At 30.8% G+C, this 16496-nt stretch overlaps 1 protein-coding gene across 2 annotated transcripts in view; it reads left to right on the forward strand.

Moving 5' to 3' along the window:
* Positions 1 to 16496, forward strand: part of LOC149903384 (uncharacterized) — a 132887-nt gene that overhangs the window by 100232 nt on the left and 16159 nt on the right. For both annotated transcript variants that reach the window (XM_090108663.1, XM_090108664.1), the window contains exons 9-10: positions 14142 to 14208; positions 14971 to 15121. In XM_090108663.1, coding sequence (XP_089964789.1) covers positions 14142 to 14208; positions 14971 to 15121 — 218 coding nt within the window. The remainder of the gene's footprint in view (positions 1 to 14141; positions 14209 to 14970; positions 15122 to 16496) is intronic.

Raw genomic sequence — 16496 nt, forward strand, 5'->3', positions numbered from 1 at the left:
GTACACTGTATATTTGTAACAATCCGTCGATTTGTGTAACATCCGCCCGTGCTTTGAACTTAGCGATCGTGTTATTTTTCGAAATTACAAAATAGTAATATGACATGTAACATTGTAAGAGTCGTGGCCAATATACGTGTATATAGCATCGTTAATTTGACTAATAAACTGATATTTAAGTAATGAACAATTTATTGTGGAAAATAACTACCGTAAAATGGGGTGAAAAGGGACAAAATCGAACTTGTCACTGAAATTAATCGATGTTGTAGGACGAATGCAATATTGATAACTCTTTCCAAGGGTTTCCGGCAGTTAATACTTTTCGTAAATGTTAAAAATATCCCCAGAATTAGTTAAAATTTAGATATTTTAAGAAAAATATAGGCTGTCCCTATTCATACTTGAAGTGGGGTGACCTGGAACGAGACATGGGTAACTTGGGAAAAACTAGTAGGGTTGTCTCTTTCATAGTTAAAAAAAAGAACTAATTACCTTCTGCTAAAAGTTTAATTTTCTTCATTAAATTTAAAATTTTTGGAAATAAAAATAATACAATAAATCCAAAATCTTTTATTGTACGATAAAAACGTTAAAACCGATCGACTTCGATATCTTGCAGAAAGCTACTTAGCGTTATAATATTATTATAAAATCTCTGTAAAAATGTGCATACATGTTTATCTTTTTCGTCAATTTTCTAAAAAAAAATGATGAACCAATTTTGATAAAATTTATTATGAGGCCTGCTCTGATGTTATATCCTATGATACAACAAAAAAATAATCAAAATCAATTCACGATAATGACGGAGTAATAGCGCCATACAAACCAAACAAAAAACGTACAGTCGAATTTAGAACCTCCAGGTTTTTTTTAAGTTGAAAAAAAAGCGAAAAGAAATTCACAGAATAAAGAAACCTATAAAAGTAAAATATTAAAATGTATAAAACAACGAAGACCCATATATTGTTAGTTAAACACACTACGTACTTTTATTATTTGTTTGTAGGCTTGTATTTTAAATCATACAAGTTCGTACTTATGTATCTCTTATTACATCTCATTAGTTCGCCTTGTACGCATGCTTGTATATAAGTTTAAAATAAATAAAATGAAAATGCCTTATTTTAATAAAAAGTGAAATCATGCAAAACAATGCGGTAAAATGTTCAATTCATGTTGTAGCAGCCCTGACCCTATTCAAACTTTACCGTTCCTAATCAACTTTCATATGTCCCTATTTACCAAGTATAGGCGACTCTATTTGTACTTTAGCCGTCCCTTGTCACCCCGTTACCGTATTTATTCACCTCGAAAAATAAATAATCCCAGAGGTTTTAAAGAAAACGATCTCAAACAAAAACTATGTAAAATCTAGACTTTTCTCTTTTTGTGTAGCTTCTTAAAGATATTATATCGTTGGCTAACTCCACACGTTGTCAAAAAAACACTTGAATTTCCAAAAAACGGTCAACTTAAGGGACAATACCGCAACCTCACATCTACAGTCTTATTTGAAAAAAGATTTTTGACACCTTTTACTAACTTCACAACGCTTCGGTGTTGCCAGTTAGAAGATAATATATTCTACTTTTAGAAGAAAAAAAAGTTAGCAATTGGAAGTTCTTGTTTTTTTATTTTGTGGCTTCGAAACTAGATTCCTCGATTTGACCCTATTCACCCCTGAGTCCTTATTCACCCCGTTTTACGGTACTGACCTAATTATGAGGGGGTAAGAAATGCCTAATAATTTTTTGCTCTACATTTTAAATAGTTTTTTATATTTAGTGTAAACAAACATAATATGCCTTCTTTCAAAATTGGTAAAAAAAACTGGAATCTTTAAACGGTAAAAGTATTATTATTACTTTATAAATAGCCATCATAATATTAACGTAATGTAGAGCAAATACTCGTAATACAAACAATATCCTTGTCATAACAACTATTACCATTCTACTTCTCGTCGTCCATTAATCAGCCTGCCCACATTTACGCATCATACTCTGTCATTACATTATGTCAAATATCATTATTCACCGAGTTATAACGCTTAACAACTCTATTTTATGCTAAATATGAATTTTCACGTCCTATTAGGGCTTTAAGTATAGTGTGCGCTGCGCATTGTCCGTGAAACTGGTTTCTTTGAGGTTGGCTTTTTCTTAAATTTTGGTACGAACTCTACCGCTGCCATGCGCTCCTGGTACCTCGAAGACTTTTAAACTTTCAATTCAATCTTATATAAATTATTACATCATCGTCAGTTTGTCTCAAATTAATTACGTTTTCTGGATGTGCAACTTGACCTTCTCAATTGTATCATGTCATCATGGTATTTTTGTCCAAAAATGCAACTTTTAAGTAAAAAAGAAAATCCGAAATGTCTTAAAGTACCAGGAGAGCATAAGCTATGAGGTAATATCCGAACGAGCGAAAGCATATGACGCGGGCACTCTCACTCTCGTTGGCGACCCATGACCAAACCTGTACGCATTTTGGTGTGAACAAGGATTTTAAATTTTACCGTAGCACGAAGTAAGTTCAAAATGCATAGTATCATATTATGTAATGGGACCGGTCTGGATCCAGTTCGAATTTACATGTTTCGTAACAAAACAACGAAACGATATTGACGCATTGTCTCGATAAACTTTTATTGATTTAAACGTTTCCGCTGTTTCGATAGTTGTGGAACTTTTTTAATTTTATCAATAGGTACATTTGAAATTATATATTTTTTCTTTTATTTGTCACAAAATATAATATAGATGTTTATAATGACCAAACATAGTTTCCCTAAAAGATTTAATAACACATAATTTCCAAAAGATCACACTTGAAGGTAGGCAGCAATGCAATGTTACCAAATTCAACTATAAACAGATCTTTTGTTTTGTCTTTATCAATAATTATACCTCTGCCTCTGCCTGCTTGGATTTGAACTTCTATCAAAACAGAATTCTGCCTTGTACTAAATTAACGTATTATTATATTCCTTAAATACATTTTACTTATACCAAGCCTACGCATTTACATATTGATGCTGAAGGTAGAACAATAGATATGTATGTATATGAAAATGTCTCCAATTACGCCTTTGTCATGTCTTTTTATAAAATTGTACCAATTATAGCATAACATAACCTTAGTCCCTAATTGGAATTGAAATAAAACATCATTTGAATATAGATACTCGTAAAATAATAACTACATTGAAAACAAAGCCGCTTTCTCTGTCCCTATGTCCTATGTTTAAATCGTTAAACTAAGCAATAGATTTTGATGCGAGAGTTTTTAAATAGATAGAGTCATTCAAGAGGAAAGTTTTAGAATATAATTTATTAGGTTTTAGACAAAGCGGGCGAAGTCGCGGGCGGAAAGCTAGTAAAATATAATCTCTGCATATGAATGTATACATTCCCATGGTCTCAGGTATACGGAAGATGTTAAGATGCAAGTTTCACCCGCGAAGTTATTAGTACCTAATGTCGATGAACTCTGAACGATGTTTACGTGTGATGAACGTAAAAATTATAAACAAATTACAAGTAATTTCCATTACGTTTCTCATCTCCTGTTACTTTGATCAGTATTTACATGTTTGTTGGTAATTAAGGTCCTTTGGATGTTTATTTATTTGATCTTTTGGTGTCATTTTATACCACTAGTACTATATCAAGAACACTTTCTAAAAAAATTTGTACAAAAATGTAGAGTTGTAAAATTTGTCCAATTTTGTTAAATATTTTGGACACGCATTTCTTTCAATTTTGTTGGTTTATCTTATAAGAATGTCTGTTTAAACATATTAAATATACATAAGTACATATTTATTGACGTCGCGGTTGACGCAGTGGTAAAGTAACTGCCTGCTAAGCCTTTTCGGTAACGGGTTCGATCCCCGATCAGTGCAAATATTTGTGTGATGAACTCAATTATTTGTTCTTGGGTCCGGGTGTTATTTATCTATATATATATATATGTATTTATTAAATATTATATTTATCGTCGCCTAGTACCCATAACACAAACCTTAATTGAGCTTACTGTGGGACTAGGTCGATTTGTGTTATATAATGTCCTATAATATTTATTTATTATTATTTATTGAAGTGAAACTTCTTTATCGGGGGTGGACAAAAATTTTGTGTAACATTTTTGCGTTACGTTACGCCGCGCGCGTGACATTTTTGCGTTACGCCGTACTCGTGACTATATACATGTTATATTAAAGTGATCAGCAAAATCAAAGGGTTTGTTTTAATTCTAATTCCAGTGAATTTATAAAAAAGTAAATAAGTAATTTGACTATATACATGTTATATTAAAGTGATCAGCAAAATCAAAGGGTTTGTTTTAATTCTAATTCCAGTGAATTTATAAAAAAGTAAATAAGTAATTTGACTATATACATGTTATATTAAAGTGATCAGCAAAATCAAAGGGTTTGTTTTAATTCTAATTGCAGTGAATTTATAAAAAAGTAAATAAGTAATTACATCTATTTTTCTAATACTTAGGTGTAATAATGGTATCTATTTAATTTAATAATTTATATAATATAATATATATATTTATATTATTTATATATTATATTTATATATTATATATATATATATATAAAAATTATGTCTCTCTCCATAATACACGGGTACCACCAGAAGGAAGATACCCGGTCCTTTGGAAGGCTTACGTGGGGACACAGGTCCAACACGCAGAGGCCCTTTAGAGAATTTAATGTGTTATGGGACACCAGCCGCAGCCTGCCCATGACTGCACTATAGAGATACAGCCCTGGGCAGTCCGCGGCCAATGTAGGACTATTGCAGAAAAATGGAAATGAACAAAACTGGGTTATGGAAGGGGGTGTTAGATGGACTGGTATATTGGTCCTATGGGGACTATGGACGTCTGCCTTTTCAATATTAAAAATTGAAAATAATGGCAGACGGTGACTCGCCAGTTCGGTCGATGGGCTCCCAAAAAGGTTACCGAGAATGGCAACAAGGGGGCAACATCAGCTGAACGGCTAGGGGTGTAGAGAGGTGCGGCACCGGTTTCACCATCGCGGGCCCACGGGCCCGGAGCGGGTTTCCCCGCTATTACGCCATTAGACACTTCCACCCCCGAGCATATAGCTCTGGCGGCTCCACTCTGGACGGCCAACAAAGGCAAGCCAGAGGTGGGGGATCCTGAACCTCGTCATTGTTCACTCCGAACTGCCACAGAGACAGTCCGAAGGTGAGGACAGGGGCCTCCCCCGGGAGCGCTCGGTTCCCGCGGGGTCGCTACTCCCCGACACCTCGCCACAAGGTGCCCTGCGGGGTGACTGACTGCCCAGTTGGGATATCTATTGTAGATATGCCAACCGGGGGCGATGGGGTCGTCACATCCCTACGCCAATATATATATATATTATATATATATATATATATATATATATATATATATATATATATATATATATATATATATATATATATATATATATATATATATATATATATATATATATATATATATATATAATATATATATATATTGGCGTAGGGATATATATATATATATATATATATATATATATATATAAATTATTTATATAATTATAATATAATATATAATTTATAATTTAATTGTGGTATTTATTTTTCTAAAATTGTATTTAAAGTTAACCTCAGTTTTTGATTGAATTTTTTAAAACATTAATAAATCTATGACTCACGTTAACACGTGTTTGCTTGATTGGTGTTCATATATGATTTTGTGAATTCAATATTTATAAGAATAAACCTCAAACTCTTTATGTCCAATCAAAATATGCATGTGCTTTGTTTCTAAGAATTACAAAAGACCCTAAACTTTGATTACTTTTACGATAATAGCCATTGACTATTATACTGTGCCAGATGTGGATACAGTTACCTATTCAAATTGTTTACAATACAGCTGAGCCGGTCGTTCTACAGATATAATTCTCCAAAAATATTAACCAAATGTGGTATGTCGTAGTAAACAATGCCGTAAAAACCAATGTTTTCGATAAGGCGGTCATATAACATTCAGCAAGGACCTTTCATTTTGGTCAATTTAACCGGTATGTTGTTATAAACGATGTCGCCATAAACGGTTTTGACTGTATTTAAATAGGTAGCGAGGAGCGAAGCGACGAGCGTGTTAGACTAACGTATTTCTGTAATATTGTATACAAGCTGTGCCGCGCGGTTTCACCCGCGTGGCTATGCTCCTGTTGGTCTTAGCGTGATAATATATAGCCTATATTACTCGTGGATAATGTAGCTTTCGAATGGTGAAAGAATTTTTAAAATCGGTCCAGTAGTTTATGAGCCTATTCATTACAATCAAACAAACAAACAAACAAACAAAGTTTTCCTCTTTATAATATTAGTGTAGATAGTAAATTATTTTTTGAAAAATAAGGTCATAAAGAAGTTTCACTTCTTACGTGTGTACTCTAGTACACGCACACCTTTTTTTTTTATTAAACTTACCGTATAAAATTACATACAATTTTATAAGATATTTTTTATTGCATCCAAATTTATAGTTTAATTATACTACAAATTAAACATTAATTCTTTACATAATGCATAAACAATAATAATTTAAATTGCCCTACTTTACAAAACCTTCTAAGGGCAAAAGTATAATAATTACACTTACGAAGAAATTGAATTTCATTTCTCGCAATCAATAAAACAAGTAATTCTACTTTTAGTTTATAACACTTTTGCAAATGTAACGTTATATAATATTACCGTATCGAATGGTTGAATCAATTACAGTAGGACTCGTTAGAAATAATAGGTCACATTATTCTCTTAAACAAAGTTCAGTTAATACTATTATATCTATACTAATATTATAAAGAGGAAAGGTTTGTATGTATGTATGGTTTTCACGCATAAAATACTGGACCGATTTTGATGAAATTTAGCACAGATAATCTTTAGACCCTTAGAAAGAACATATGCTGTCATTTAAGAAAGCACAATACACGTAACTAATATAAATTGACCCGTTTGTTGTATGGCAACGTATTCATAATATGACCCAGTTGTTTATCTATAGGTATATAGAGACAAAAGTTTTTTTTATTATATTCATCAATTTTTATGTTAGAACTTTATGCTATTCAATATTGAACTACATTAAACATAGTTATTGTAACAAAACAGGAATGTGACTTTTGGTTTATTATACACTGGTAATATTTGCATCGAAAGCAGACAATGAAAATTGAATAACAGACACAGCTTTTTACAATTTCATAATAGTAAAGATTATGTGCATATTATGCTATAATGAGCATTTAAAGTCCGTAACGAAATGAGATAAGAGCTCGCGTGTCGCCGCCATTGTTCACAATTTTCCGGGATTCAGATGCATATTTTCGAATTAATTCGTAACGTAGCAACAGTGAAAGCATCTGCTAAATTACTGCAAAGATTCACAAACTAGACGGTGCAAGTAAATCCCATCCCTAAAGAAAACTCAGCAACCGCATACTTTCAACGTTATTATGTACATTGAGTAACCGATAAGTCCCAAATAATGTTAAGTTGTTGAGCGCTTTGCTCATAATTTGAACAAATAAATGACATGCTAAATGTACTTGGATGGACTAGTCTAGTCTGTGGTTCGTGGCTTCTTGTAACTTAACTTGGAGGAAGCAATTAGACAATCGGATAATTAGCGTCAAACTTTTTGTTATACATACATATGTTGTTTAGCTTTTCCTATCGTGTTTGAACCAAATCGTCTCTATAGTATATATCCTAATTCCTCCTTACAGTAGACATCCTACTACGTAATACGTATACTCTACTCTCTACTTCAAAAAATTTCTTCTGTTATTATAAACATAAATGATATAAAACAATAAATATGGTAGATATAACATGATTGATAGAAAAACATTAAATCTTTTTGGTGATCTTAAACAAACCAATTTCCTACTTTTGGACATGATTCAATATTTCATAATAAAATATCATTCATATTTTATTCAACATTATGAGGAAACAAGAAATTGTATTTTCACCATTTTCCTTATAATAGGTAAAAGAAAAAAGTAAATTAGATTTCAAAAGTCACCAGATATCCTTGATAAAAATATAAATAATCACAATTGTATAACAATTTAGACGAATGAATTTGATTTGTAATATGTTCGTATTGTTCGTTGTAATTAACATTACGTAGAGCATCTGTGGTAGAGCGTTCAATTATTATTAAAAAGAAAAAAAATAAGAAATTATGTATGTGTTATACATAAAATAATGTAATTTATTAAATAACATAAAATACCTACATAATATTCTATAAGTTTTAAATAATAATATGTAAAGCACGTTCACAGAAACAAATATATAATTTTGAGTGAAACATCATAATATGTAAAAAATAATAATTAACAATCATTTGTTACCTATTTTGTTTAAGCAAAGTTGAAAGTAATAAGAAATTGATACACAGTATAGGTACATTTAATCGTAACCACAGACAACATAAATGTGAATTTAAAAGCCGTACAATATTTATTGTTTACAATTACGCAATGCAAGAAAGCGGATCTTTTATCCTTTATTTCAAACACGTCTGCCGTCCCATTCAAATGTTTGTACGTTAAACGCAATTGTACATGTACAGTACCTAGAAACAGTCATTATGGCACTTTCTTTTATTGGCTAGAAACAGCGTATTGACATAATGCACACATTCGAAACTATCATTTTATATTTGCTTTTGCCAGAGTAAGTTAAGGAATCGATGTATGTACAAGGGGAGGGCACTAATGAAATACAATTCAAGAAACAGTAATTACAGTGGCTATTATATGGAATAAATTATTCGGGGTTCCACAGATTATTCCGAATAATCTGTAGAACCCCGAACCCGTCGAATAGAAAAGTCTCTTTATGTAAGATAGTTCATTCATCAAAGGAGGTTACTATAACATCATGCTATGACCAATTGGACGACGCGCGTGAAACCGCCTGGCACATCTAGTATACTACATATAATAATAAACCTCCAGATAAAAACATAACAAAAATAACATTGAGTAACAGCCAACAGGAAAGGTCAAAATCAAATAACCTTTCTTTACTTTCTTCAAAAATAACGATGTAGGTATTAGAAATGAATGATTTGTGAATTTCGTAGTATCGAAGAACACTTCAAATCCGAGTTTAAAAGTGAAAACTATTAAGAATCGAAAGTCATTATTATAAAACATTTAACTTCGCAAGTACTTAATCGTAAATGAAATATTCACAGAGAAGAGACGAAGACTAATATTTGAACATTCAATATAAAAGTTTCTGCTAAATGAGTTTATTTTTCTTTTAACTTTGTTACAAACTTCGCGCAAGGAAAAAACTTCACGATAACATTATGTTTGAGTTCGGACGTGGGATTTTTGAAATGTATTAAGAAAAATTCTTACAAAATTTGAGTGGACTCAATATAAGGCTCTATTTAATGAGATGCAAAGTTTACGAAGTATCGACATGATATCAAACCATAGAATGGATTTTGATATTATATGGCAATTGGCATATTTTTGTTTTATATTCTTTAAGAGTTTTGAATATAAGATATTTGAAATGTAACGTTTTATTGTATAAAATAACTCTATGATACAATAGCTCTACATTTATGTAAATTCAATGTTTTCATAGTGTTTTTGAATAAGGTAGTATGTATAAAATGCATAAAATGCAAAAAGATTAGTTTTTTATATATACTTACGTTCATTAGGTAAATAAACTTAATTATTCATATTCGAATCGTTAAATTTTCAATTATGTAATGTAATAAGTGATCATGATAATCACATAAATAAACAAATAATAAAGGTTGGTTAATTACCGATGTAGGCTGCATGTTACGTAGGCTTCGACGGGAAGCTCCGATTACGTACGGGCTACGTTTATGGTGCGACCTATTTTTTTTTTATAAAACCAGAGAGAAACGAGGTCAGTAGCTAGTTTTCTTTTTAATATAAATGTAAATGTTGCCAGACATTTTATGCATGCCATCCAGTTCGCAATCAAGTATTATCGAAATTATTCAACTGATGTAACGTTTACGTTAGTTTCTAGCAAATCGTTATGTAAATTACCTAATATTTATATGGCAACACTATATTTTTTTAATATTTAAAAAACTGGGAAAGTATGATAGAATGAAAATCTCGTATTGCCTACTTTTACTTTACCCTAAGCTCTAACGGACAATGAATTTATTACAGTTATTTTAGATATGTTATCACAAAATATTTTCTTATAAAAATCGTGATATATTTTTTTCGAATGAGGTTTTTTATTTAAATATTATCAATTAGGTACATATTAAACACACATTCAAAACTAAAATATCTGAATTGATGCATTTATCAAAACTTACTTTTTAATTAAATATCAATTATATTTAAACCATTTGATCGTTTATCGTATAATAACGAATCCAAATGAGCAAGACAAGACTAACATTTATTCAAACAACTTCAAATACATATTTGGTTTCGATATTTTAAGTAAATCAATGTTTGAAATTAAATTTCATTTAAATCATTTATGTATAAAAGTTATTAAATCAAAAGTTATATTAAATTATATGAAAAGTTAATATTGGTTACGAAATTTACTCAAGCATTATAACGAGTTAATTTTCAAAAATAAAACATTAAAGGTTACCAGAAATCAATGAATATTTGAATAATAAGAAAGTTATTTTAAAATAGCTTCTCATCGGTTATTTATTACAAATAATAATATAAGAAAACATACCTTTCTCGGAAATACAAAGTACTTGTAAAAGTTTACTGAAAAACTCATAATAAGCTTAAGTTTGAGGTCAGACAGAGAAATTGAGTATGAAAATTGTTTGCTGAAGTTATGAACACAATGTAATGTACATCACAGGTATTATACGAATATCAATACAGGTATAGTAAATAATTCTTACTTGTATGAAATTAACCTTCTAGTAATATTATAAATGCGAAAGTTTGTGTGGATGGATGTATGTGTATTTGTAGGTGTGTATGTTTGTAACTATATTTCATGCAAATACTACTGAACCTATTATACCGAAATTTAGCACACATGTAGAGGATAACTTGAATTAACACATAGGATAGGTTTTATCCCGGAAATCACACGAGAACGGTAACTATGTGGGTTTTCTCGTGATTTTCTTTGAAAACGCGGGCAAATCCGCGTGCGGAAAGCTGAAAAAGTATTCAATCCATTATTCAGTGCATGTGCAAAATGCACCAATTTATTTGAAAGATATTAATGCATCAGTGAAACATTTATACGAAGTATTGGAAGTATAAATTTCTCAAAATTTATATAGAGTCTAAATTATTTTCCACATAAACCGATACAGATTTTATATGTTTACTTCCAAAGTATTTCAGACCAATTTTGTTTGATAATGAACATACTAATTAATTTTATGTAAGGTAAAGTTCTTGCGAACAAGCCACGAACGTACAAGCAGCTTAACTCTGTGGTTTATTGTTATAAAATAATTTTATAATTATGTATAAGACATAACCAATAACTATACGAAAAATAACATGATCATAGAATTTGTCATAAATAGTATAACCACAGACTAGAAATAATCTACGGTATACCGTATAACATACTAGCTGTGTCCGGCGGTTTTACCCGCATTGCCCTATTTGTCTTAGCGTGATGATATACAGCCTATATCTAATACTGAAGGAATTTTATAAATCGGACCAAACAAACTAACAAACTCTTCAGATTTATAATATTAGTACTTATAGATTAAGGTACGATGTTGTAATACTTTTATATTTCGCACAGTCGTTTCGCTAAGGTTGTTTTCGATAAATAGCGATGCGTCAAGTCAAAGGGCAAGTGAATGGTACCGATCTAGATATTTATACCGTATTTGGTCATACTTATGTCCATTGCATTCGTAATACTTGAAAGTCTTGAACTTAAATTACCTTTATTGGGCCGAAGATTACCTATGTTAATTATGGTCTAAATTGATGAGTCTGATTATAGACAGGACTGCATTTAGTTGGCCAATTATACTTATACAGTTAGAAGAAAAAATTATCTACGAATTGATTAATAAATCATCTTAGCTGTGAAATGTTGTTCCAGGAAAGTTAATTGGCTAATCGTTGCCTGGTTAAGACATACCGGCCATGAGTATGTTTGTTTTAATTATTTCAAGATAGATGCGAATTTGCATAATAAAAAGATAAATAATGAACAATTACTTGATACGTACAAAAATGTTGACCTCTCTTTTGAACATATATTTTTGCATAATTATCAGCTTTGCTATTAATATTATGACTTTCACATAAACGATTTAGTTAGTATTTTAAAGAACATTTTTAATTTTTATTTTTAACTGCGATATTACTCTTGTCCTTCAATATAAAAGTAATTAAAATCTCAAATAAAATTATTTAAAATGTAAAAACAGATTAGTCTTTTCAGATTAATTTCTTTAATCTAAGTGTGGGTCTTGAAAGCAGTCAAATTAAAAATAGTTTACGAAAACACAATTGCTTTAGTACTTCTTTAATTATAACTCTAATTCAATCAAGTAAAGTCCAATTTCCCACAATAATGAGTGTATGATATGAAAGTGACCAAAATAAGCTTTCAGTTCTAAGAATTTTAGAGCTCGTATTCCTATGATATTAAGGTTTATTTTCTAGTAACTAATTGAGGTGAATTTTATTAAAATTGTTCATCCGTGTGAACGGCTAGTGGGTAAATCACGGTTTACATAAAATATTACGTCATTAGGGTCGCACAATGTGACCTATGACATATTTATGGTGTGATTTTTGCCATACTTATATATTTAAAATGCGAATTTTGATCTGTTTCTACTATATATCATCGAATTTTTAAAGGAATAATTAACAAATGATAACGCATTTAATGTAAAGTTTAATTTATTATAACTAGCTGCTCCACTTCCGGATGTATAAAAATAGCATTGGTCACTTATAATAAATACATAATTTGATTCCATTAATAGGTAAAACGATGTAAAAGTGAAAGTTTACTTGGAATTTCTTGTTATTTAATTTTAAATCTTATACGATATTTTAAAAAAATATAAGTAATGTTCTGTTTCACTGATACAAAATCATGAACGTGTTAAAAAGTAACAAAATAGAACATCACATGAAAAAAGACATTCGAAAATCATAATAGTATGTAGATATTTACGTAGTTACCACATCATTTGTGCGAAAGCTACCCGTCTTTACTATTTCGCAAAACACCATGCGTGCAGCGTGACCAGCTGACTAGCTAGTCAGTAGTTACAATTGAGCAATATATGATCGAGATAACTATCCTATAATTTTATCACTTCTGTTTACGGCTTCACGTTTGTCCCGGATTGAAACGTGTCGATTGCAATCGAGAATATGTTTAATTATTTTTATTTTTATACATACACACACAATACATACATGTATACTTCATCATACATCAAACGGGATTTTATATGAATTGCGTTTACATATTTTGACTTGTAAGTTGTATTGTAGATTAAGTTTATATAATTAACTAGTCCGCCTCGGCTTCGCTCGTGGTACATATTTATGTTTTCTCTACATAAGAACCATCCTGGTACTTCAAGGAATATAATAAAAAAATAATTATCGAAATCGGTTCAGCCGTTCTCGAGCTATGCGCTTACCAACACATTTTGCGATTCATTTTTATATATAAGAGAAGATTAAAAATCGCAAATTAATAAGGAATCACGAAAGCAAATACCTTTAGTTATGCACTTATTTGTATGTAATATAGGTTATACAATACGATTTACATTAAAGAAATTGTAACACACCGATAAGGTGGAATTTGAGTAATACATAAAGTGACATAAATGAATGCAAAAAGCCTTTGTAACCGAATTCCGTACAGTGATTTCATTTGATTTGGAAATCGGAGGCTACAAAAAGGAAATATGTCTATATAGGTATATCCTTAGAAATATCTCCTCTTTTTGACATTAATGTATTAAATTTAACAGGATTTGCGTCGTTCTATTTTTATTGAACTTATCAAAGCTTATTTTTATAGAAACGAGGGAAACGTCACAAGGGGCCAGATGGAGGAAAGTCCACTTTACGTTCATAAGGAGTTTGAGGTAAATATTTTTAGAAAGAAAGAAAGAAAGAAAAAAACGTTTATTTAATGACACATAGCCTCACACGTACATAATGAAAAACAATTTATACAATACTTATATGCTACAATACTTAAAAATACACATTGAAGTGTGTAGTCTGTGAAGCGTGATGCCATTAAAAGGGGAAATCACTCGGTGAACATCTGTGACGTAAAAAAAAAAACGTTTTTAGAATTCACCAATATACCGGCAAGACTTGTTACTAGAGTAACAGGAGTTCTTACAAGCAAGGAATTTTATCAGTAAGATAACTTTTTTACAAGCTAAATGAAAAAGTTTTTGCGGTAGAAACAGAACTTACTGAAAATAATTAGATAAACAAATGCTCACGACAAAAGCGAAGGGTTTCGTCGCATATGTGATGTGTAGGATTCCTTAGGGATCACCTTTATTGTTTAGCCTTATTTTGTTGTTGTATTATTCTGTAGATCATTATTTACTTACCGTTTATTATTTAAGTTTTGTTACAAATTTTATTTGAATGCATCTTTAAAATACGTACAACTAATATAAATACACACCGCTTTTAATGCAACCTAAACCTTAGAAAAGGGCATTGGCTTGAAAATAAAATTGAGATGAAAGAATGTAATAGAAAAATATCAGCTATGGCTATTAAACGATAATGTTAAGTAGAGAGTGCACGCGAGTAAAGCCTCGGGCGTAAAATCTACAGAATATGTAAATGAAACGAAATATTAAAAAAAAATTCTTTCTTAGCCAGGCGATGACAGCGACGAGTGGGAGGTCAGCAGATCACGAGTGCATCTGGGGGCTCTAATAGGAAGTGGAGCTTTCGGCAGGGTCCATGTTGCCCACCTGGATATGCTTGGAGGGGAGACCATCACTGTCGCCGCTAAAATGCTTACAGGTAAAAGTATCAACTAAAATACGTAGGCATAATGTTTTTGACAGACATACCATATTTTTTCTTCTGTTTCAATAAGTGCTATTTTGTTTGATGAGTCGGAATTAATCAAATGCTTTTTACAAAAATTATTGTGAATTATAGGTAGCTTCTCTACTTCCTATTATTAAAAAAGTAGACATATCTCCCAACTGTATATAATACGGAACATTCGTTTTTAACTTTGAAGATAATTATACAGTAAAAAGCTGATATTTCCGGAATAATGAGAGAAACTTTTTACATGCGAAACAATAAAAATCAAACATGTACCTACCACGTAACAACGTACACATGTCGCTTCTTAAAAATTCAATTCAGTTCCCATGTACAGGAGCAAGTTCTCGATTTGATAATATCAGTTATTGCATAAAACATTGTATCTAACATCGTAGATGTATAAGTACTGAATGTGACAACGCTTGAACGTTATAATAATCTATGTCATCCAAAAAGATTGTTGAAATTTTTAGACTAACATCTCCTTCTATAGTATTATTGCAATTATTTTCCCTAACATCTTGAAATAGGTCAAAATATTTAAAAAATAAAATTAAAATTTATTAAAAATAAAATTTAAATTTAAATATTATATGTATTATGCAACAGGCCATTGCCTGTTGCATAATACATATAATATAGTTAATCAATAAAATAATGTTTTGAATTACATGAAAAGAAAATTTTATATCTATGTCATTGTAAGCTCTGTTATCACGATATATGTTTTGTAAAACTTACCATTATTAATACTACGTACGAAACCTAAGTCATTCATGGTACATAACTTACCATTATTAATACTACGTACGAAACCTAAGTCATTCATGGTACATAACTTACCATTATTAATACTACGTACGAAACCTAAGTCATTCATGGTACATAACTTACCATTATTAATACTACGTACGAAACCTAAGTCATTCATGGTACATAACTTACCATTATTAATACTACGTACGAAACCTAAGTCATTCATGGTACAGCACTTACCATTATTAATACTACGTACGAAACCTAAGTCATTCATGGTACATAACTTACCATTATTAATACTACGTACGAAACCTAAGTCATTCATGGTACATAACTTACCATTATTAATACTACGTACGAAACCTAAGTCATTCATGGTACATAACTTACCATTATTAATACTACGTACGAAACCTAAGTCATTCATGGTACATAACTTACCATTATTAATACTACGTACGAAACCTAAGTCATTCATGGTACATAACTACATACAGTAATGGCCCCTATTATACATGTACACAACTGCTCTAAGGGAACGCTTATGAAAGAATTAAATACCTTGTGAGCCACCTTGTAC

The sequence above is a fragment of the Colias eurytheme genome, chromosome 13, assembly GCF_061535395.1.
Source record: "Colias eurytheme isolate Ceu_HAF_F1 chromosome 13, ilColEury1 Martin Lab GWU primary, whole genome shotgun sequence".
Classification (NCBI taxonomy): Eukaryota; Metazoa; Arthropoda; class Insecta; order Lepidoptera; family Pieridae; genus Colias; species Colias eurytheme.